Consider the following 26,699-nt stretch of genomic DNA (forward strand, 5'->3'; position numbering starts at 1 on the left):
AATCTTTTTAGCAATTCCAAAAAAAAAAAAACATGCCTAGGGTATTAGTCAACCTTTCTTGTCTCTAGTTTGTCTTTAGCATAAAATAACATTTTTTTCACTTTACTTACCTGGTCCCACTATTTCAAAAAAAATAAAATAAAAATGTACTACCTGGTCCCAGTTATCTAAGACACAGCACACTAAACAATGTCACTGATGATGCGTGTAATACAATTGTTTGTTGATTTAAATGTACAGAATTATTATAAAAAATAGAAATGATTCCTAATGATTGCTTATTAATGAGTAGTCCAAACATGTCGACATTTCAAGTACACTTCAACTTGGCTGGCTCGTACTATATGTTTTAAGTATACTAGCTAGTGCTGAAAAATGGTCTACGAATTGACTAACTAAAACAACACTCAATTTTGAACATTCCTATTAGGGCAGATAGATGTGTATATATATTTATATTAAAATCCTTTTGAATAATAAACGGTATGTATATATATGAGCACATGAATACGAAAATGGATATAATAAATATATATATCTAACTAATAATAGTAGTTGTATTACAATATTAGCATATTGATGTGGCCAAGCACTTAGGGCGTGGAAAGGTACCAACAGTGTCCATGTATAAATATCAACCCCTGGGAAGGGTATAGAGGCACCCCAAATAATACAAACTCTCTATCTCTCTCTTCCTCTCTTTGATCTCAATTATCTAGTTTTCCTTCTATTTTTTTCCCAAATAATCTCATAGTATCGACATGTCTCTCCAGCAGAAAAATCATGATGAAGAAGATGTTATTATTAATAATTTAATAACTAAAATATGTGATTTGTACTCAAAAATCTCAAACCTCGAGAGTCTAAAGCCTTCAAAAGATGTCGATACTCTCTTCACTGAATTAGTCCACACATGTATACCACCTTGCCCAAAATTTGACATTGACCACCTCCCCAAGAGGGTTCAAAACATAAGGTCTAACCTTATTAGGCTTTGTGGTGAGGCAGAGGGACTTTTGGAGTCTCATTTCTCAACCATCTTAGCCTCATACAAAAACCCACTAAACAATCTCAAAGTCTTCCCTTACTATAACAATTACCTAAAGCTTGGTCATCTCGAGTACCAAATTCTAAGCCAACATTTAAACAACAAACAACCTAAAAGAATTGCTTTCGTGGGTTCTGGTCCCCTGCCTCTCACGTCCATTGTACTAGCCTCAAATCACCTCACAAAAACCACATTCCATAACTATGACATTGATGTTTCAGCCAATTCCAAGGCGAGTGCCTTAATGGTTAATGATGATGACCTGTCTACACGGATGGTGTTCAAAAGCACTGATGTCATGGATGTTACTAGTGAGCTGAGCCAATACGATGTCGTTTTCTTGGCTGCTCTTGTTGGTTTGGACAAGGAGGACAAAGTTAAAGTGATTGAGCATTTGGGCAAGTATATGGCTCCAGGCTCACTTCTTATGCTTAGGAGTGCTCATGGGGCTAGAGTTTTCTTGTACCCAGTTATTGATACAGATTGTGATCTACAAGGCTTTGAGGTTCTTTCTGTGTTTCATCCCACTGATGAAATTATTAACTCTGTTGTTATAGCACGAAAGTACTATTCTCATAATCCAAAGGTGTTGCAAATGCCAAGTGTCAACTCCTCCTCCTCCTCATTGATTGCCCCATTCAATTGTAATTGTCGCATGATGATAGTACATCCCAATAACTGCTCTCATGAGATTGAAGCTTTCAATCCTCTCAATATTCATGGCAACATGTTTGAGGACAAACGTTCGTGATGAATTACTTCTACTACGTACTCATCATGATGATGATCAGTTAATGTTTCTCAATCAGCGTAAGGTTTCATATCATCAATTATCGTTTGTTTTTTCCGTTATTATTTTACATAAAATTACTGTGTTCCTCTCTTATATAATACATATGTGTTGGGATCATGCATATCAAACATACATATTTACTTAGTATATGTACAATATATAACTAATAATTATGTGTTGTCCTATTTTATATATATCAAAATATGGTGACATGTAATGTAAAAAAAGGGGTTCAGTATATCTTGTGTCTATATATGTATATGTGTCTGTACATGTACTTTTTTTTTTTAATAATTTGCTCATTTCATGGGCAACGTGTGTTATGCTTTCTTTAATTAATATTTTCTTTCTTTTTTGTACTAGTTCTTTCAAGTTTAATTTTGTGTAAAATTTCTAAATATTAATAAAGTAAAATACTCTTTCAAAAATTTGATTGTGGTGTCTATTAACAATTTAAAATATAGTGAATGCAAGACTATATCTCTCTTTCTCTCACTCTCATCGGAGTTAATTAATTTCACGTAATGATACATACTTTGTTTAATTTTAGTTATATATATTAGTACAATTAAAAAGTGGATTGGTGTGAAACTTGTACATATAGCAGACACTAAAAATTTTACTTTTTTTATTTGGAGGGAGGGAACTGAAGGTCTTACTTTTAGTATTGGACATTTTACAATTTTGTATACATTATTTTAATTAATTACAAAATATGTGCAAAAAAATTTATTATCATTTTCTCATACACTTTTATATATAATTAAAAACTTTTTTTCAATTTTTATTATAAAATATATATGATAATAATTATTGATTAGTATATATATGGTAATATTGGTTATGTTTATTTTTATGTTTACAATTATAATAAACATAATAATAATAATATAAAACATTTTATACACGTGTTTATTGACTATGTTTATTTTTATGTTTACAATTATAATAAACATATTAATAATAATATAAAATATTTTATATATGTATTTATTTTATTTTCTATTAATTAAACATACTAATTTAATAAACAAAATAATAATATTCACATAAGTTTATATATCACTCTACGTGTGTTATGTTTATTTTTTTTAGTAATTTTTTAGAAAATAAATAATATATATATAAAAAAAATTGTTTATCTTCATCTTTTTCTTTGTTTATTAATTGTGTCGTGTTTATTTTTTTTAATTAAATAATTTTTGGAATTTATAATGTTATGTTTGTTTATTTATTTTTTGATGTAAGAATTATACTTCAATAAAAAATTCGTTCACTAACTCATTAGAAAATAATCAATATATAAAAATAATAGAAAGAAAATATACTTATTTTAGTATAGTATAAATTGACTATGTCTATTTTTATGTTTACAATTATAATAAACGCACTAATAATATAAAATACTTTGTATATATATGTTTATTTTGTTTTCTATTTATTAAACATACTACTTTAATAAACAAAATAATAATATTCACATATGTTTATTATATCACTCTACGTGTCATGTTTATTTTTAGTAATTTTAAGTATTGATTTATATTTATATACATTAATGTTTATAATTTTGATATTGTATTTTATAAAAAAAAATCTTATTAAATTATAATAATTCATACTAAAATAGATAATAAATATTTATCTTTTAATAAAAAAATATTTAACTTGTTTATTTTTATAAAACTGTTTAATTAATTTTACGAAATTGTTTATTTTGAGGTTTAATAAACATATTAAAAATGTATGGTTTCATGTAATAAGTTTTCAAAATGTATAAATTTTTAAAATAATTTTTTTTTGCACATTTTTTGTAATTATTTTGTTTTTGTTGTACATTTATGAAAAAAGCCCTTTAGTATTTGTATTATTTTTTACTTTCAGCCGTCCAACTTATGCCACTATAATTCTTAGTACCAGTTTATTATAAAAGAAATGTTTAAGGGAAACTTGTCAATTATTTTAAAAGGTGATAATAAATTATCGTTAGTGCAGTTATTTATTGACTTCTATACATTTTAATTTAATTCAATATTAAAAGCTACTAACTACTTATAACGCACTATATAAGTATCATGTTGAACCTTATGGTGCTTTTATAGTGCTTAATAGCAATGTTGTTATTATAATATTATGAAAACTTAATATATATTTATATATATATATATTTATGAGGGAGACAATTAACTATAAATATATTTGGAGGGGTTTTTTTCCATTTACGCAAAAAGCAGTTATGATGTTATGTATGGCAAGTTTTGTTTTTGTCTTGTTTAATTAATCAAAGTTTAGTTTACTTTAAATTTGATTTGATTAAATTAATCGTGACTTTTAGTGATTAAAATCAATCTTATATTTGTATTATTATTTGACTATGTTCAAATATGTATTTTGACTTTAATTTTAGTCGAGTCAATTGAACTTCTTTTTTTCTTTTGAACATAAGTCAATTGTACTTTATTATATACTACTTTTGTAAGTTTCTAATAATGTTATCTTAATATTTTAATGTTTGCTAAACGTAACAAAATAAAATAGAGAAGAAATTGAAAGATATACGATGTCAAAAATGGTCAATTTACATGGAAACAATATGCTTTAGTCATCTCAACCCTTACTAAAAAAAATAAAAAAATAATTAATCATCTTAAACAATTTATTTTTTTAAAAAAATCTTAACCATCAAAAACCAAGAAGTACTATATTAAAGTGGAGAAGAACATTTATTTAATGATAGCATTAGCTATCAATTCAGAATACAACTGGGATTACTTAGCCACCAAACAATAGTACTACATACGTTCCGAAAAAAGCAAGTTTCGCTAGGGTATAAGCAGCACCATTACAGGATCTATTACAATGGACAAAACTAATACCTGGAGCCTATTACAAAGACCAATAATATCATCTAAAACAAGACCTAAAGAAGTGATGATCAAATCGTTTCTTTTAATTTTAAGAACAACATTCAAAAAATCAGACTCAAAGATGATGTTGTCATATACCCAAGGAGAGGCATTGAATAAAAGCATCTTGGATTGCCAAAGCTTCAGTGACTTCAAGAACAAAACAACCTTCCAAGTGCAAACTTGTCAAAGTTTAGCCACTTCCAAATGATTACAAATCACCATACTCAAACCACAACACTTGCTCGTCGAATTAATTTAAGCGTCTGTATTCACTTTGAAAAAAGCCCGGAGGGGGAGGAGCGCCCATTTGGAGATTGGTGGAACTGAACTCAATGTCACCGCCAATCCTCCATGAGGCACATCCACTCTCGGCTGGGAAGGGAAACCAGTCGCCACCTACTGTTTATTTTGCCAAAAGGGTTTGATTAAAAAGATGAAGATCTCGAAAGCTATACCACCATTTTTCTTATGTAAGCAAAGTTTCTCCCAAGTACACTAGTGCATCTTTTTATTAACATCATTACCACCCACTAAAAACGAGCACACATATGATGAACATTTTTGACAAAAGCTTTCAAAAACTTAAAGAGATTCATCGTATAAGTAGGGATAGACTGAATAACTGCTTTGATGATGATCTCACGACCGACCATAGAATATAGTTTTGATTTTGACCCATTAAGCTTCTTTCAAATTCTGTCTCAAATGGTATCAAATAAACCATTCTTGCTATGTCCCGCAAAACAAGAAAGTCCCAAATAATTCTCGAGGCAATTGACCCCCTTAACACCCAACAAATCCACTAATTTGTTTGTCTCAAAACTCAGAATATTGGGACTAAAACAAACTGCATTCTTTTCAAACTTAACCAACTATAAGGCCGCTCCATACCATAAGGCTGCTCCATACCAGTTTTTTAACTTCTTGAATCTTACACAAAACACATCTGAGGCCTTAAAGAAAAACAAGCTATTATAAGCAATCAAAAGATAAGAGACAACAGGATCACCACAACCATAAGCCAGGAGATACATCAATTTATTATCACAATCCCTTTTCACCAACCTTGAGAGACCCTCTGTGTAAAGAAGAAAAAGGTAAGGATGTTGGGTTTTGTGCCCTAAATAAAACCCATTACAATCTGATTAGTTATCAATTTAGAATTTTGAAGTGATTTATGTTTACATGTATTTTACATGTTTATGGTTTAATATATGCACAAAATCAGTTAAGTCCAGAACATATATTCATTCACAATTACAGTATTGTCAATGCAGTGGAATGTGATTGTGATGATATGATTCAAAAAACTTAGTCCCTATTTCATCAATATTTTGGATTTACACTGTTGTGATAATCAGCGATGAAGTATACTTACACTTGGAGTAAGTGTTAAGTTCTTTTCAGAACATTGGTAAAGTATACTAGTTTCGAATGTATGGGGTATACATTGGACTGGACCTATATTGAACATAGTCAAGATATTATAAACTTACCGTTGTGTCTTTCCAAGTCAATATCACTAGTTGATCTTAGATCAAAAGAATCTAAATCCTGATATGCTTAGGCTCAATCTCAGAGTGCTATTCATGTTCTTTGATTTATTAGTTAAGCCTACTTTTGGGTCAGGGCGTGATACGTATATTTTGGGAACATGATAGTATGATTGAGTGGGATCGCTGAACATAAATATGGAATCTATAGCTTCTACTGGTGTATAGAAGTCAAGTGATGATTCCCTTCGAGCTTAGTTAAATAGAAGTAAATGGATGAGCTCTTGTTTCAGTGACTATATATATTAGATCACTAAAGCATCATTTACAGGTAACTAAGTGTTTTAAGGGGCAAACTAAATTGAGGGGTGGAAACGGTAAATTTATCCCATTTCGATGTAAATCATCTATATAGAGGATCTTTAATCACATTAAGATTATAATAATGGTTAAATGAGATAGCATATGTATATCGTGAAACATATAGTATGCTCTATATAAGTCTGAGAGTGCAATTCCAAGTTCTAAGAGTGGATTCAACAAGGAATTAATAAGTTAGGGATTTACTTGGTAAATTCGGTTCAACTTATTGGAAGCTCAGCAATATAGATCCATGGTCCCCATTCTAGTTGAGACCATACTATTTGTAAGACTCTATAATTGATTTATGATTAATCAATTATAATTCTAAAAGTTAGACTATGTCTAATTTAAGAATTCTCACTAAGTAAGGGTGAAATTGTAAATAAAAGGATTAGGTTTAATTTTTAATTAAGAGACTTTGTATGTCTAATTAATAATTATTTTAAATGACAATATTATTTAATAATCTATTTTAGTTATTAAATAATTAGTTTTGGCATTTAAATGGTTAGAATTGGAAAAATGGCATTTTTGGAGAAATAGAAATAAAATTGAGGAAACTGCAAAACCCTAGTGAGGCCCAAGTCACACCTATGGCCGGCCACTATAGTGTGTTTCCCAATTATTATTTTCAATTTTTTAATTGCCAAGGAATTGCTAACCTAAACCTAGCAATAATGGGAAAGTGGTGGATCACACTAAATAAGGCAGTTAATCAATTACACAGTAAAAGAGGAAACTATTTATTTGGAAAGTTGAGCTCTCCCTTTTCCCTATATATTGTCGCCCCCTCTCTTCTCTTGGTATGCATCAGTATCACACGAAATCAAGAGAGAAAAGAGAGAGAAATTTCGAAATCCTTGTGAGAGAGAAGTGCCCACACACAGCAAACAGTACCTCAATCATAGATTGGAAGACTGTGAAGGATCACATCCATCTGAAGGACTTTCGGGCTCAGATCTTGATTATACTCTGCTACAGACAGGAATCAAGGGTTAGAGATCTGAGTGGAAGGAGACACATTATTCCGCTGCAATCACTGTAAGGTTTCTTAACTTTTATGTGTTTTTATTTATCATTTAGAAGTTCATATTTAGGTTGTTAAATCAACATACTTGTGAGTAGATCTAAGATCCTGGTAAATTTAATTCCAACAACTGGCACCAGAGCCATGGTAATTGATTTGCTTGCAAGAAATTTGGACTTAAAACGATTTGTTTGTGATTTGGATGGTTTCATGATGTGTCATATTGATGTTTGATTGATGTTTGTGAATTTTGGGAAAAATAATTGATTGTCTGTTTCTGAAATTATTTTTATTGGATAGTTTGGAAAATTCTAAGCAATTTACTTTTTTACAGAACTCAATTTCGATTTTATTTGAATTAGTTATCAATTTTTGAAAATCGAAAAAAAATCTTGCAGCCTCCCAGCGCCGAGGAAACTCGGCGGATCACCTCCCAAGCGCGCGCGGGTGGTATGCAATGCATACCATCCGTACATCGTGCAATTTTTCTTCGTATTATTCGATTTTTCAAGCTATTTCATGAAATTAACTTCCGATTTTTTGTGTAGTTTTGTATTTTGATTTTATTTTTCATATTTCAAATCTAATTATCAGAAATAAATTAATTTGATTTTTCAAAATTAATTTTAGATATTAGTGTAATTTGAATTTGAAAATAGGTTAAAATCAAGTATTGCTTACCTCTTTTCTTATTTTCTTTACAATTTGATTATTCTATCTTATTTTTAAATTTAAGGTCAGAAATTAAATTTTTTTTATAAAATTTTTTTTTGAAGTATTTTGACCTTATTTAGAATAAGATTACTATAATCATGGTATTTTAAAAGGGGAAATAAGATATTTTTGTTAACTTTTAAATTTTGTTATTTTTTACTTAAATTAAATTGTAAAATCAGAAAAGGGTATGTATTTATCATTTTCTATTTTATTGAGCTGACAACTCTATTCAATGGATGATAGCTTTGACTCTCGCCTAAACGGGACACTGATATCAGTTTGTTGAAAACTTTGGAAATTATGTAGGATTGTATTTTTTAGTATTTTCTCTAGTTATTCATACTTGCTATGTGCTAATAATTTCTGAATAAGATTTTGTGTTGAACCATAATTGATTTCTATTAATTATCTTGTCGAATCCCATGTTATTTAATACATACCGACAATTTATTAAATAACATGAAATTTAAAAGGAAAGTTAGCAAATTTATTTTGAAATGATATTTAGGTTACTTAAAACCTAATTTTTCAAAATTGTAGGTTTAATTTTAAATATTATTTTATTTCAATTTTAAAAACCAAAATTTATTTTATTATTTTTCGAAATAAATTTTAATATTTTAAAATTAAATAAATCCTACATCCAACTATCCAAATCTAACTTGTTGCAGGAGTATGTGTTTTAGATTGTTTGTAAGTTTTTCTAAAACCTATTATTGCTTGATCTAAATTGCCATAGTTAACTTGTTGACAGATCCAATGATCTGATTTTAACCCATGGTTCAATTGTCAATAGGTCAAGTAAATAATTTGTAACAGGTAAATTTTTACATTCTTCTTTCATCTGTGTATGATCTAGAAACATCATAGGATCCATCCAAATCTGTGTGCCGGTGTGAGCATATATCTTTAATTTCTGTTATAGACACATATAGGTTGTTGTTGCTAAATAAAATGTCATAACTTGATAGATTTTATTTAGGCTCATTTAGTTAATGGGCCTATTCAATTAATAACATTTGTTCAATTTAAGGTTAAATTTCTCTCTTTTGGGCCTTGTGTGAGAGTTGGGAGCCTTAGAAGTGGGTACGACATACTGAACCTAGCCCCCCTCACATGAACAATCCCAATTGTGAAGGCCCATTTGCCTGATTTGGATAATTGTGCTAGGTTAATTAAATTAGTTTGACCTAATAAAATTGATTAGCAACATAATTAATTTCATCTTTCTTGAAATTAATTTAAGAAAAACATAGTTTGATGAATATTATTTCAAGATAAACAATTTGTATTTTTCTTGTATTTAATTAAATAAAAAAATTTAACTAACTAGATTCTTTCTGAAACTTACTTTTATTATTTCATTTTCCTATTTAAGTTATAAATTAGTTATTTCTAATTTTCCTTATTAACTTAAATTTGAATATCTTTTGAATTTAATATTAAGTTGAGGAATTCTAGGAATTGGTTATTGAAGATTGTTAAAAGATATTTTTTTAAGTTGGTTTTAAACTTAAAATGGAATATCCTTAAATTAGGTAGTTACCACCTAATTTTGATATTTAATTAAATTTTATTTGGAAAATTTTAAGTTGCTCATTATAGAGTCTTTCTATAGTAACTTAAATCAGATATTTTCCAAATCTTGAAAAGATACTTAGTTAAATTGAGATATTTTCTAGATAGTTATTTCTATACTAATTATTATTTCTAATATAGAAAAATATCATTGATTGTGAAATTAATTATTTAATAATTAATTTTGGTACAATTCAGTTAAGAATATTTTTCCTAGTATTAAACTGGAAATTAATAATTAAACCTTCTCTACACTTAATTATTTATTTTCTGAATTTAATACATTTAATTAAATTGAAAATTAAATATCTAAGTTGATTTTCACAATGATACTTAAATATTGTTATTTTCATGATATTTAATTAAATAGAAAATTATTTTAAGTTGGGTATTTTCATATAAACTTAAATTTGAATAATTTTCAAAATATATTTTATTTATTTTATTAATCATTTTTCAAAATTGCATTTGATTATGCAAGATGATTTTGAATTTATCTTGAGAAATAGATAAAAGTTGTAAATTAATTATTTTAATTAATTTTGAATCAACTTAAATTAATGATTTTTTCATTTAATGATTAATTTAAAAAAAAGGAACTAAAATATATTATTAGAAATTGAATTAATTAGTTAAAGAAAATCTAGATAGATAGTATTCTTGCTTGAAGTATTTTTTCTAGTAAAGATTGATTTATTTTAATGTATTTCGAAAATTGTATAATTTTATACTTTAATTTTTCGAAATACAATATATATATATATATTTATAGAAAATTTTAATTTGAGTTGCAAATTAATTTAAATTAATACAACTTAAATTAAGTAATTTTCTTAATATTTGTTGGAAAATTAATACTAAGATGGAAATAATTCATTTTATCTAAGTTTAATTTTATAAATATTAAATTAAATTTTATTTAGAATTTTATTCTAAATTTAAAATTTAATCAAATATATATCTTTATTATTATTAAGATATTCGATCTCCATTGTTGGTTTTACATAGCTATTGTTTTAGTGATTAATCCTCCCTAATGGAGGAACGTTCATTAGCAAGTTAGCACCGTTTAATCTTGAAAAATAAGTATATTTGTAAGTTTTTTATATTAGTATTGATCACCCTAATGGTGGCGACTGTATAAGACTTACAAATGTATGAAACAATGGTGGAAGCTCATTAAATAGGAATGACCTTGAATCTCGCCTGAACGGGACAACGTCAGATTCTCTTTTCGATCGAATAAAAGGTTGCTAGAATGTTTGTCATTTTAGATGAGCTGAAAACTCTATTCAATGGATGATAGCTTTGACTCTCGCCTAAACGGGACACTGATATCAGTTTGTTGAAAACTTTGGAAATTATGTAGGATTGTATTTTTTAGTATTTTCTCTAGTTATTCATACTTGCTATGTGCTAATAATTTCTGAATAAGATTTTGTGTTGAACCATAATTGATTTCTATTAATTATCTTGTCGAATCCCATGTTATCACTGTTAACTGAAAATAAGCTAAATGGATCTAACTGCCCATAATGGAGAGAGAACATTAATATTGCTCTCATAGGTGAAAGTGCCCTGTTTGTGTTGTCTGGACCGTCTCCTGACCAGTCAGGTGACAATGCAACCAAAGCTGGTAAAGAGAAGTTCGAGCGTTGGCAGAATGCTAACAACAAATCTCGATACTTCATGCTTTCCAGCATGGTTGATACCTTGAAAACAAGGTTTGCTAACACTGTCACGGCTGCAGAAATCATGATGCAGTTAACTGAGCAATTCGGTATGGCATCTATCCAGTCTCGCTTTGACGCGACTAAGAAATTCATCAACGCACGGATGGAACCCCATCAGAATGTGCGTGATCACCTTCTCCAGATGGCAAGTTATTTCCAGGAAGCCCAGAATCATGGTGCTGAAATGGATCAGACTACTCAAGTGAGTCTCATCTTGAATAGTCTGACTCCAGATTTTCTGCCCTATACATCAAATTATGTCATGAACAAGAAGGAACAAGACTTTCATACGTTAGTCAACGACCTTCAGACATATGAAAATTTGATTGGAGGTCCCAAGAAGAGAGGGAGTAAACCTCAGAATTCTAGAAATGGTAATAGGACGAATAATCCTGAGGCACATGTTGCCTCTACTTCCAAATCCAAGAATAAGAAGAAATGGAAAAATGCCAAGAAGCGAGCTCAAGCTGCGAAAGTAGCTAAGAACAAAAAGGCTGCAGCTTCTGGTGATACACCGAAAGGAAAATGTTTCTACTACAATGAAAAAGGCCATTGGAAACCCCAATGTCCTAAGCTTCTTACAAAGAAACAAGGTATTTCTTTCTAGAAACTGATGTGTTTTAGTGAATTATTATCTATTTGGATTATTAATTCTGGACTACTAACCTTGTTTATTTTTCTTCTTATAGCTCAAGCTTCTTAAACTCGGATGCTGTCTTAGCGAGTGGGATCTAAAAGCTGGATTATGGATGGAAATCGTCATTGCTAAAGAAGAAGCTCATTTTTTTTGAATTAATTGTTTCTTTTCTAAAAAAATTTGGATTTCATGTTTGGGATTTTATTCCCTCTTCTTTTCTCATAATATTGCAAATAATTTTTTTATTTCTAATAAAGTTTTTTTTACAAATAAATTGCAATCTATGAGTTGAGCTTCATTACTTTATCTTATAAATCAATTACCAATTATTATATCTACTATGTTTGTATGTGTATGTGTTTTTATTATTGATACAAATTCTATAGTTATTTAAACTCCTTACAGAGTTATTACTACATAAACACTAGAAATTATTTCTATATTTATGAATAATTGTTAATTCTAAAACAATTATTAAGAATTTGTTTAATAAAAAGATCTTTTGATCTGATAGGGGTGGAGAAAAGTTAAGAATAATATGCAGTTCAACGATCTTTTATATCTAATGAACTCTGGATTATATTCAACTCCACATAATCTCTATTACACTTAGAGAATCATGATCTCTACAACCTTTAGGGGTGGATCATAATCTCTATATACTTAGGGGTGGATTTTATTCCACAGTACTCTTGATGACACAAAATTTTAAACATGGAAGTAATATAATAAATTAGCTATTATCAGAATAAATCCTTGATCTTGATTATATGTTCTAGTTAGATTTACTGTTGTAATAAATAATGATACCAATAAAGTTCTTTGATAATGTATCACATTACCTCAATTGAGTGGGAGAATATTAAATTCTTTACCCATTTTCATTTGGTTGACACTTGTGATAGGAACTTAAGAACACTACTGAGAAAGTAAATCTAACCATTCATGTGGATAGAAATAACTTATCAGAATTATGAGAATAAGATAGAAGAATTCTTGCATAGTCTATTCGAATGACTTGAGCCAAGATTTCTAATCCTCATAACATTTTATGGTATCTTGATTTGATTGCTTAATCTCTAGCAAGTATTTTACACTTCAAATACTAAACTGCTATGTTGATGACCTAGTCTTAAAGAAACTTACAATTTCTGTCTAAGTTAATAAGTCACAACGCGATATCCCTCAAAACAATAGTACAAGGCTAAAAGTTTTTAACCAGACATCTGCTATTGAGTGGGAGCCATCTGAGATGTAATTAAATAAGGAACATTAGGGGACAGTCAAGAAAGATTTATGAAAGTGACCTATATGTTAGATATTAAGGAACTATACATTAGTAATCCTAATATCCACACCAACTCATTAAGAATTTGAGATGGTGGTTACTCTGGGGGTGGAGGAGTTATTGTAGAAGAGTGTAAAAACCCATTTATAATAATTCAAGCTCCATCAGAGAAGATATACATAACTTTGTAATTTTGAAATTACCAGAAAGTTATTTTACTGAAGAATATTCTACACTGCATTATCTCAATTCCAAATTTTAAAATTTGAGAGATATGTCTTCTGTTTGTTCAGATGTACTTAACGGGCAGTAAGGATTTCAGTATCCCTTGATGAGTAAAGCATATAGTTAAGGATGTTTCATAAGTTTTATGAACCTGGTTCCAGAAATATGGGTGGATTCAAAAATACTACACTTGATCAGAGGATCAAGACGAAAGATTGATTGTAATGCACAACTTGTTTTATTTTAGTGCAAGTGGGAGTTTGTTGGGTTTCGTGCCCTAAATAAAACCCATTACAATCTGATTAGTTATCAATTTAGAATTTTAAAGTGATTTATGTTTACATGTATTTTACATGTTTATGGTCTAATATACATATTTAATATATGCACAAAATCAGTTAAGCCCAGAACATATATTCATTCACAATTACAGTATTGTCAATGCAGTGGAATGTGATTTTGATTATATGATTCAAAAGACTAAGTCCCTATTCATCAGTGTTTTGGATTTACACTAATGTGATAATCAGTGATGAAGTATACTTACACTTGGAGTAAGTGTTATGTTCTTTCCAAGACATTGATAAAGTATACTAGTTTCGACTGTATGGAGTATACATTGGACTGGACCGATATTGAACTTGGTTAAAGATATTATAAACTTACCGTTGTATCTTTCCAAGTCAATATCAGAAGTTGATCTTAGATTAAAAGAATCTAAATCCTGATATGCTTATGCTCAATCTCAGGAGTGCTATTCATGTTCTTTGATTTATTAGTTAAGCCTACTTTTGGGTCAGGGTGATACAGATATTTTGGGAACATGATAGCATAACTGAGTGGGAGTGCTGAACATAAATATGGAATCTATAGCTTCTACTGGTGTGTAGAAGTCAAGTGATGATTCCCTTCGAGCTTAGTTAAATAGAAGTAAATGGATGAGCTCTTGTTTCAGTGACTACATATATTAGATCACTAAAACATCATTTACAGGTAACTAAGTGTTTTAAGGGGCAAAATACATTGAGGGGTGGAAACGGTAAATTTATCCCATCTCGATGTAAATCATCTATATAGAGGATCTTTAATCACATTAAGATTATAACAATGGTTAAATGAGATAGCATATGTATATGGTGAAACATATAGTATGCTCTATATAAGTCTGAGAGTGCAATTCCAAGTTCTAAGAGTGGATTCAACAAGGAATTAATAAGTTAGGGATTTACTTTGTAAATTCGATTCAACTTATTGGAAGCTCAGCAATATAGATCCATGGTCCCGACTCTAGTTGAGACCATACTGTTTGTAAGACTCTATAATTGATTTATGATTAATCAATTATAATTCTAAAAGTTAGACTATGTCTAATTTAAGAATTCTCACTAAGTAAGGGTGAAATTGTAAATAAAAGGGTTTTTAGGTTTAATTATTAATTAAGAGACTTTGTATGTGTAATTAATAATTATTTTAAATGACAATATTATTTAATAATCTATTTTAGTTATTAAATAATTAGTTTTGGCATTTAAATGGTTAGAATTGGAAAAATGGCATTTTTGGAGAAATAAAAATAAAATTGAGGAAACTGCAAAACCCTAGTGAGGCCCAAGTCACACCTATGGCCGGCCACTATAGTGTGTTTCCCAATTATTATTTTCATTAATTGCCAAGTAATTGCTAACCTAAACCTAGCAATAATGAGAAAGTGGTGGATCACACTAAATAAGGCAGTTAATCAATTACGCAGTAAAAGAGAAAACTGTTTATTTGGAAAGTTGAGCTCTCCCTTTTCCCTATATATTGCCGCCCCCTCTCTTCTCTTGGTATGCATCAGTATCACACGAAATCAAGAGAGAAAAGAGAGAGAAATTTCGAAATCCTTGTGAGAGAGAAGTGCCCACACATAGCAAACAGTACGTCAATCATAGATTGGAAGACTATGAAGGATCACATCCATCTGAAGGACTTTTGGGCTCTGATCTTGATTATACTCTGCTACAGACAGGAATCAAGGGTTAGAGATCTGAGTGGAAGGAGACACATTATTCTGCTGCAATCACTGTAAGGTTTCTTAACTTTTATGTGTTTTTATTTATCATTTTAGAAGTTCATATTTAGGTTGTTAAATCAACATACTTGTGAGTAGATCTAAGATCCTGGTAAAATTAATTCCAACAAATGAGACATAAGCTCACCTTGTCTAAGACCCCGTTGAGGTATAATAGTGCCATGGACCTCACCATTAAGCAGCATGGAGCACTCCACAGAAGAGATACAATCAATAAATTTTTTTCATCCACACACTATGAAAATCGAGTTTTCCCATAAATTTCTCCAAGAAACACCACTCAACCCGACCATAAGCTTTCGACATGTCCAACTTAAGAGCACAAAAATGATCACCTCTCTTCTTTTTCTTTAACGCATTGATGCATTCAAACTTGATAGATACATTATCAGTGATAAGATGCCCAGGAAAAAATGCAGTTTGCTCATGAGATATGATATGAATCAGGACGTCACACATACAGTTTTTTGATTATCTTATTAATAATCTTGTCAAAGACAATACAATGACTAATTAGACGAAAATCAACAACACTAATGGGATCATCAATTTTTTGAATCAAATAGATAACAGTTTTATTGATACCTTTTAAGCTAGAAACCCCATTTTGAAAAGTCAATGATGCCAATATAATGTCATGCCCCACCGTATTTCAATTTTTTTGATTAAAACCAGCCGTGAACCCATCCTCTCTCTGGCTTTTAGATGGGTCCATTTCAAAGAAGGCTTTTCTAATATCCTTGGCACAAAAAATCTGAATTAGACGAGCATTAAAATCCTCTGAGATCTTCCTAGGAATCAAATAATTGACTTTGGCAAAAGCATCCTCTGAGGGGAAATCTGAAGTAAAAAAAGCAGCAAAAAAATCTTCAAAGACTGCTCTAATTTCACCTTGACTCGAGACCTCAAAGCCATTCCTATTCTGATTATATTTTTGGCCCATCTACCTGAAGCACACTTGTGGAAATATCTGACTTCTTGTCTCTCAATTTGAGCTAATTATTTTTAGCCCGAGAAGTCTAATATTTCTCTTCTTTTTCCTGAAGAACATTAGGCTCTTTCTCAATTTTTTGAAGCTCCTCACAGCTAACATTGTCAAGATTAGCATCCAAAATAGAAAAATCCTTGAGCTTTTTATTTATAGTAATTTGCTGTCTCTTATAGATTTTTTTTATTCTAACCATTCAGTTTACCTCCCACTTCAAGAATATTGAGTTGGACATTGCGAATGGAATCTAAATCTTTGAACGTCTAATTTTAGCCAATAATTTTCACACAATCTTCCTCATCTGTGCAAGTATTTTCATAGTGTAAACGAGAACGCAAGACATGGACATTATGTTGGAATTATTTTACCAGGATCTAGATTTACTACCATGTATGTTTTTAACATCCTAACATGAATTTCTAAAACAATGTAAATAAACACATATAAAGTTTGAGAAACCTTACAGTGGGTGCAGCAGAATTAAATGACTCCTTCCACTAAGATCTTTAACCCTTGTATCCTTTCTGTAGCAAAGTATCACCAAGATCTGAGCCTGAAACTCCTTGCTTGTGTTTGGATTCTACACAGTCTTACACACTATGATTGAGGACAAAATTGATGTGTGTGGGCACTCACTCTATCACTCAAGGTATGAAAATATGAAGAGAGGAAGAGAGAAGAGAGGTTCGAATTGTTGGGTTTTATGCCCTAAATAAAACTCTTTACAATCTGATTAGTTATCAATATAAGAAATTTGAAGTGATTGATGTTTGCATGAATTTTACATGCTAATGGTTTAATATGTTTAATATGTTTATTACATTCATACACACAAAATCGCTAAATCCGGATCATATGTTTATTCACAATTACAGTATCGTCAACACAGTGGAATGTGATGTGATCATATGAATCAAAAGTTTTGGTCCCTGTTTCATCAGTGTTTATTGGATTTACACTAATGTGATAATCATCGATGATGTGTACTTACACTTGGAGTAAGTGTTATGTTCTTTCCAGGACATTAGTAAAGTATACTAGTTTCGAATGTATGGAGTATACATTGGACTGGACCGATATTGCAACTAAGTTAAGATATTACAAACTTACCGTTATACATATCTTTCCAAGTCAATATCAGTAGTTGATCTTAAGATTAAAAGAATCTAAATCCTGATATGCTTGGGCTCAACTCAGGAGTGCTATTCATGTTCTTTGATTTATTAGTTAAGCCTACTTTTGGGTCAGGGTGATACGTATATTTTGGGAACATGATAGTATGATTGAGTGGGAGTGCTGAACATAAATATGGAATCTATAGCTTCTACTGGTGTATAGAAGTTAAGTGATGATTCCCTTCGAGCTTAGCAAATAGAAGTAAATGGATGAGCTCTTGTTTAACAGACTAATTATTAGATCACTAAACACCATTTACAGGTAGCTAAGTGTTTTAAGGGGCAAAATACATTGAGGGGTGAGAACGGTAAAGAAATCCCATCTCGATGTAAATCATCTATATAGAGGATCTTTAAATCACAATAAGATTATAACAATGGTTAAATGAGATAGTATATTGGTATCGTGAAACATACAATATGCTCTATATAAGTCTGAGAGTGCAATTCTAAGTTCTAAGAGTGGATTCAACGAAGAATTAATAAGTAGGAATTTACTTGGTAAATTTGGTTCACTTATTGGAAGCTCAGCATATAGATCCATGGTCCCCATTCTAGTTGAGAACATTCTGCTTGTAAGACTCATTAATTGATTCGTGATTGATCAATTATAATTCTAAAGTTAGACTATGTCTAATTTTATGAATTTTCACTAAGCAGGGGTGAAATTGTAAGGAAAAGAGTTTTCTAGGTTTATTTATTTATTAATGGATTTTATATGTCTAATTAATAATTAAATTAAATGAAAATATTATTTAATAATCTATTTTAGTTATTAAATAATTAGTTTTGGCATTTAAAAGGTTAGAATTGTTAAATTGGCATTTTTGAGAAAATAGAGATAAAATTTGATAAAATTGCAAAATTAAGTGAGGCCCAATAACACCATATGGCCGGCCACTTAATGTTGATTTTTCAAATTATTATTTTCATTATTTTAATGCCAAATAATTCTAAACCTAGACCTAGTAGTTGCCTATAAATAGAAAGTGATGGCTCAGTCAAAATACAAGTTTTCAGATTAGCTTTCTGACAGAAATTTCTCTCTTCAGAAAACTGAGCCTTCCCACTTTCTATCCTTGGCCGAAATACCTCTCTCTCTTTTCCCTTCATCTTTTTCGTGACCCTAGTGAAAGAGTAAGTGCCCACACACAGCAAGCAGTAACTCAATCATAGATTGGAAGAGTGTGAAGGATCAAACTTGAAGAAGAAGGACATTCGGGCTCAGATCTTGATTATACTCTGCTACAGAAAGGAATCAAGGGTTAGAGATCTGAGTGGAAGGAGACATTTATTCCGCTGCATCAATGTAAGGTTTTCTTAACTTTATATGTGTTTATTTTATCGTTTTAGAAAGTTCATATTTAGGGTGTTTAAACAACATACTTGTGAGTAGATCTAAGATCCTGGTAAAATAATTCCCAACAACTGGTATCAGAGCCATGGTAATTGATTTACTTACATGTAATTTGGACTTTAAAACGATTGTTTGTATGTTCTTTGGATGGTATCATGTTGTATTGAGTGTTATTTGATGATTGATTGATGTTTGTGAAATTTTCGTGAAAAATAATTGTGATTTCGTTTCTGGAATTATTTTTATTGGATAGTATGAAAAAAATTAAGCAAGTTAGCCTTTTACAGAACTTAATTTGGTTTTTTGAATTAGTTATGATTTTTTGAAGATTTGACAAAATCGGGGCTGTGCTGATATTTTCCTGCGATCGCAGAACTGCCCGTACAGTTTCGAATTTTTTCTTTTTTCTTCGATTTTTCATGCTTTTTCATGTAATTAACTTCCAATTTTTGTATGGTTTTGTATATATACTATTACTATTCCTAATTCAATTCTAATTATCATTTTGAATTAGTTTAATATTTTTTTTATTTAATTCAAGATATTAGTGTAATTTGAATTCGAATAGAATTAGTATTTATCTTCTTGCTTAAATATCTATCTTATTTTTAAATTTGATTATATCTTATTTTTTTTTAAATTTAAGGTCAGATTTTATAAGATATTTATAAAATCTTTTAAGATATTTTAAAATATCTTATCTTTTAAGATATTTTTAATTATATCTTATCTTTTAAGATTTTTTTTAAATTAAATCTTTTTAGATATTTTGACCTTATTTAAATAAGATATTTATAATCATGTAATTTTAAATAGATGTAAGATATTTTGCTAACTTTTAAATTTTGTTATTTTATTTATTTAAATTAAATTTAAAATCTGAAAAGATATTTTATTTATCTTTTCTAATTTTTATTTAATTTTTATTTTTAAAATAACATTTAATTTTTTAAAAGTAGTTAGCAAATTTTGAAATGATATTTAGGTTGGTTGAAACCTAATTTTACAAAAGTAGGTTTAATTTTAAATATTTTTTTTTTAAATTTCGAAATTTAATTTTTTTTTTATTTCCGAAATTAAAATATTTTTTTTATTTTATTTTTTTTTCGAAAATTAAAATATTTTTTTAATTATTTATTTTTCGAAATTATTTATTTAAAATTAAATAAATCCTACTTCCAACTATCCAAGTAACCTTGTTGCAGGAGTATGTGGTTTTAGCTTGTATGTAAGTTTTTAAAAACCTATTATTACTTGATTGCAAATAGCCATGGTTACTTTTTGCCAGATCTAATGATCTGATGGCTCCCTTGGTCAAGTTAATAATTTGTAACAGGTAAATTTTACAATCTTCTTTCATCTGTGTATGACCTAGCAACATGATAGGATCCATCCAAAGTGTGCCTGTGTGAGCCTATGTGTTTATTTTACTATATAGATGCATATAGGTTGTTGCTAAATAAAATGTCACACCATGATAGATTTTATTTAGGTCCATTTAGTTATTGGACCTATTCAATTAATAACAGTTATTCATTTTAAGGTTAAATTCCTCTCTTTTGGGCCTTGTGTGAGAGTTGGGAGCCATAGAAGTGGGTACGACATACTGAACCTAGCACCCCCTCACATGAACTACCCCAATTGTGAAGGCCCATTTGCCTGATTTGAATAACTGTACTAGGTTAATTATATTAGTTTGACCTAATAAAATTGAATTAGCAATATAATTAACTTTTAAAATATATGAAAATTTATTTTCATTTTAATATTTTAAAGTTAATTTTAAGAAAAACACTTTTAGTTTAGATATTATTTCTAGACAAACTATTTGTATTTTTCTTGTATTTAATTAAATATAGAATTTTAACTAACTAAGATTCTTTCTAGAGCTTATTTAATTAAATATTCCTATTTAAGTTATAAATTAGTTGTAACAACTGATTTTTCTTATCTAACTTAAATTCGAATATTTTATTTAAATTTTAAATCAAGTTGAGGAATCTTAGGCATTAGTTATTAAAGATTCTTAATATATTTTTTAAGTTAATATCTTTTCAAATATTAACTTGAAATGGAATATTTTAGATATTTTTTGGTTAATATCTTTTCAAATATTAACTTTTAAAAGATATCTTCAAATTAAGTGGTTACAACTTAATTTTTGATATTTAATTAAATCTAAATTTGAAATTATTTAAGTTTTAGATTTTTTCTATCTAACTTAAATTAGATATTTTTCAAATTTTTGAAAAGATACTTAGTCAAATAAGATATTTTCTAGATAGTAATTTCTAGACTACTTATTATTTCTAATATTTAAATAGGAAAATTATACTTTGTGAAATTAATTATTTAAATAATTAATTTTGGTACAATTTTATTAAGTATATTTTTTCCTAGTATTAAATAGAAATTAATAATTAAGCCTTCCCTACACTTAATTATTATTTCTTGAATTTAATACATTTAATTAACTTGAAAAATCTAAATATCTAAGTTGATTTTCATCATGATACTTAAATATTTATTGATTTTTTCATGACACTTAATTAAATAGAAAATTATTTTTAGGTTGAAATTTAATTTTTCAACTTAAATTTAGATAATTTTCAATATATATATTTTTTTTCTTTATTTTATTAATCAATTTCGAAATTTGCATTTTAATTATGCAATATTTTCGATTTTTTTTTCTTTTTTTTGAAAAATAGATTGAGTTGTAAATTAATTATTTCTTTTAATTAATTCTTAGGCCAACTTCAATCAATAATTTTTTCATTTAATTGATTAATTTAAAATAAATGAATTTAAAATATATATATATTATTAGAAATTGTATTAACTAGTCAAAAGAATATCTAGATAGGTGATATTTTTGCTTGAAGTATTTCTTTTCTATTTTTATTATTTTCGAAAATTGTATTTTTATATATTTTAAATTTTCGAACCCAATAAATATATTCTCAAAGGAAATTTTTAAGTTGCTAATTATTTTATTTAATTCAACTTAAATTAATTTCCTTAATATTTATATTTAAGATTATTACTAAGATGGAAATAATTAATTTTATTTCAATCACCATCTAAGTATAATTTTATAAATATTATATTAAATTCTTATTTTTGAATTTTAATTCTTGATTTAGAATTTAATGCGATTTATTTATTAGAATAATAAAGAAAATACATTTTAAATAATGAGCTTTATTATTATTAAGATATTCGATCTCCATTGTGGGTTTTACACCGCGTTTGTTTTAGTGAGTAATCCTCCCTAATGGAGAAACGTTTATTAGCAATTTCGCACCGTTTAATCTCGCATGATAAGTGGTTTGTAAGTGTTTTATATGGTATAGATCACCCTAATGGTGGCGACCATATTTGACTTGCAAATTGCGAAACAATGGTAGAAGCTCATGAGATAGAATAGCCTTGACTCTCGCCTAAACGGGACAACGCTGGATTCTGATCTTGATCGAATAAAAGGTTGCTAGAATGTTTAACATTTTAGATGAGCTGACAACTCTATTCAATGGATGGTAGCTTTGACTCTCGCCTAAACGGGACACTGATATCAGTTTGTTGAAAACCTTGGAAATTATTTAGGATTGAATTTTTTAAGTATTTTCTCATATCATTCCTACTTGCTATGTGCTTATAATTTCTGAATTGATTTTGTGTGTTAAACCATTATTTAATTTCTATTTGTTGATTTCTATTATTTTATAGTATCCTGTTTTGTCAAAATGAATCCCATGTTATCACTGTTGACTGAAAACAAGCTGAATGGATCTAACTTTAATAAATGGAATGAGAACATTAATATTGCTCTCATAGGAGAAAGTGCCTTGTTTGTTTTAACTGAGCCGTCACCTGAAGTGCCTAGGGATAATGCTTCCAAAGCTGTGAAAGAAAAGTATGAGCGTTGGCAGAAGGCAAATGACAAAGCTCTATACTTTATGCTTTCTAGCATGGTTGACACCCTCAAAACTCGGTTTTCTAAAACCGAGAAGGCTGCTGAAGTTATGACGAAGTTGAATGAGCTATTCGGTAAGGCATCACTTCTGTCACGCTTTGACGCGACTAAGAAGTACATTAACGCACGGATGGAACCTCATCAAAACGTGCGTGATCATGTTCTCCTAATGTCAAGTTATTTCCAAGAAGCCCAGGATCATGGTGCTGAAATGGACAGTGCTACTCAAGTTAGTCTTATCTTGAATAGCCTGACTCCAGCATTTCTACCATACACATCAAATTATGTCATGAATAAGAAGGAAATTGACTTTCATGAATTAGTCAATGACCTTCAAACTTATGAAAATTTGATTGGAGGACCCAAGAAGAAAGGGAGTAAACCTCACAATCCTGGGAATGGTAATGGGACGATCAAACCTGAAGCAAATGTTGCCTCTGCTTCAAAGCCCAAATCGAAGAAGAAGTGGAAGAGCACCAAGAAACGAACAAAAGCCATGAAAAAGGCTGCTCCTTCTGGTGATGCTACACTTAAAGGAAAGTGTTTCCACTGCAATGAAAAAGGTCATTGGAAACCCCAGTGTCCTAAACTTCTTGCAAAGAAACAAGGTATTTCCATTTATAAACTTTAAGAGTTTAGTGAATTGTTATCCAATTGGATTGATGATTCTGGACTAACTTTGTTTATTTGTTTTCTTCTTCTGATTGGCCAAGCTACTTGAACTCAAATGAGTTGGATCAGAAAGCTGGACCAAGGATGAAATCGTCCAGATGAAGATGAAGCTCTTCAATTTTTTGAATTAATTGTTTTAGTTTAAAGACAATTTGTATTTCAAATTTTAGTCAGGGATATTAATCCCTGTTTTCTCTCATATTGTTGCAATACATTTTTTTTAATAAAGTTTTATTTTCGAAATCACCATTGCAAATTATGAGATTGAGCTTCATTTATTTTATCTTCATCAATTATTACCACATTATATTTGTATGTTTGTATGTGTAAGTGTTTTTATTATTGATGCAAATTCTATAATATTTACAACTCTTCATAGAGTTATATTATATAAACACTAGAAATTATTTCTATGTTTATCAATAATTGTTAATTCTCATACAATTATTAAGAATTTGTTTAATAAAAGGATCTTATGATCTGATAGGGGTGGAGAAAAGTTAAGAAAACTATGCAGTTCAACGATCTTTTATATCTAATGAACTCTGGATAGTATTCAACTCCACATAAACTCTATCACACTAAGAGAATCATGATCTTTACAACCTTTAGGGGTGGATCATAATCTCTATATACTTAGGGGTGGAGGTTATCCACAAGTACCCTATATGTATATTATTAGGGGTGGAGTCCATTCCACAATTCCCTATGTAACACATATCTTCTTTAAACATGGAAGTAATATAATGAGTCAGCTATTGTCAATATAAATTCTTGATCTTGATTGTATGTTCCATTTCGATTTTACTGTTGTAAGTAAAAGTTTGATACCTTTGAAAGTTCTTTGTTAAAGTTTCACACTACCTTAATTGAGTGGGAGAATTTTAAAGTTCTATACCCATCTTCATTAGGTTGATACTTGTGATAGATACTTAAGAACGCCACTGAAAAGCAAATCTAACCATTCACATGGATAGGTATAGCTTATCAGAATTATGAGAATAAGATAAAGAACTCTAGTTCAGTCCATTCGAATGACTTGAACCTAGAATTCTTAATCCTCATAAAATTTGATGGTATCTTAATTTTGATTACTTTAATCTCTGGCATGTATTTTTCACTTCAAAATACTAGTCTGCTATGTTGATGACTTAGTCTAAACTTAAAGTTTCAGACTAACACAAAAGTCTCAACTAGGTAACTCTCTAAACAATCAGAGGTTAAAAGTATTATTTAACCAGACATATGTTATTGAGTGGGAGCTATCTGAGATGTAATCAAATAGGGAACATTAGAAGATATTCAAGAAAGATTTATGTAAGTGATCTATATGTCAGATATTAAGGAACTGTGTATCAGTTGTCTTTGTATCTCACCATCTAATTTCGATTTATATGAGATGGTGCTTACTTTGGGGGTGGAGGAATAATTGTATAATAATTCAAGCTCTACCAGAGAAGAATTGTAACTTGGTCTATTCGAAAATACCAGAAAGTTATATCACTGAAGAAAAGTCTACACTGTATTATCTCAATTACATATTTTAAAATATGAGAGATATGTCTTCTGTTTATTCAGATGTACTTTTAAAACAGTAAAGATTTCAGTATCCCTTGATGAGTAAAGCATATAGTAAAGGATGTTTCGTAAGAGTTTTTATGAACTAGTTTCCAGAAGTTTGGGTGGATTCAAATATACTACACTTGATCTGAAGATCAAGACATCAGATTGACCTATTTGCACAGTTTGTTTTATATTAGTGCAAGTGGGAGTTTGTTGGGTTTTATGCCCTAAATAAAACTCTTTACAATCTGATTAGTTATCAATATAAGAAATTTGAAGTGATTGATGTTTGCATGAATTTTACATGCTAATGGTTTAATATGTTTATTACATTCATACACACAAAATCAGTTAAATCCAGATCATATGTTTATTCACAATTACAGTATCGTCAACACAGTGGAATGTGATTGTGATCATATGAATCAAAAGTTTTGGTCCCTGTTTCATCAGTGTTATTGGATTTACACTAATGTGATAATCATCGATGATGTGTACTTACACTTGGAGTAAGTGTTATGTTCTTTCCAGGACATTAGTAAAGTATACTAGTTTCGAATGTATGGAGTATACATTGGACTGGACCGATATTGCAACTAAGTTAAGATATTACAAACTTACCGTTATACATATCTTTCCAAGTCAATATCAGTAGTTGATCTTAAGATTAAAAGAATCTAAATCCTGATATGCTTGGGCTCAACTCAGGAGTGCTATTCATGTTCTTTGATTTATTAGTTAAGCCTACTTTTGGGTCAGGGTGATACGTATATTTTGGGAACATGATAGTATGATTGAGTGGGAGTGCTGAACATAAATATGGAATCTATAGCTTCTACCGGTGTATAGAAGTTAAGTGATGATTCCCTTCGAGCTTAGCAAATAGAAGTAAATGGATGAGCTCTTGTTTAACGGTACTAATTATTAGATCACTAAACACCATTTACAGTAGCTAAGTGTTTTAAGGGGGCAAAATACATTGAGGGGTGAGAACGGTAAAGAAATCCCATCTCGATGTAAATCATCTATATAGAGGATCTTTAAATCACAATAAGATTATAACAATGGTTAAATGAGATAGTATAT

General features: G+C 29.3%; 1 protein-coding gene across 1 annotated transcript; it reads left to right on the top strand.

Annotated features, from left to right (window-relative positions):
- Positions 1-339: 339 nt before the first annotated feature.
- On the top strand, positions 340-2,160 carry LOC115720829 (nicotianamine synthase-like). Its single transcript, XM_030650008.2, has one exon. It carries the CDS (start codon positions 762-764, stop codon positions 1,797-1,799), a length of 1,038 nt encoding a protein of 345 aa, XP_030505868.2. The 5' UTR covers positions 340-761; the 3' UTR covers positions 1,800-2,160.
- Positions 2,161-26,699: the final 24,539 nt, after the last annotated feature.

The sequence above is a fragment of the Cannabis sativa genome, chromosome 2 (assembly GCF_029168945.1).
Source record: "Cannabis sativa cultivar Pink pepper isolate KNU-18-1 chromosome 2, ASM2916894v1, whole genome shotgun sequence".
Taxonomy (NCBI): domain Eukaryota; kingdom Viridiplantae; phylum Streptophyta; class Magnoliopsida; order Rosales; family Cannabaceae; genus Cannabis; species Cannabis sativa.

Excerpts from the sequence above, each read along its gene's own strand:
- LOC115720829 (XM_030650008.2), top strand. The coding sequence starts at position 762 with ATGTCTCTCCAGCAGAAAAATCATGATGAAGAAGATGTTATTATTAAT.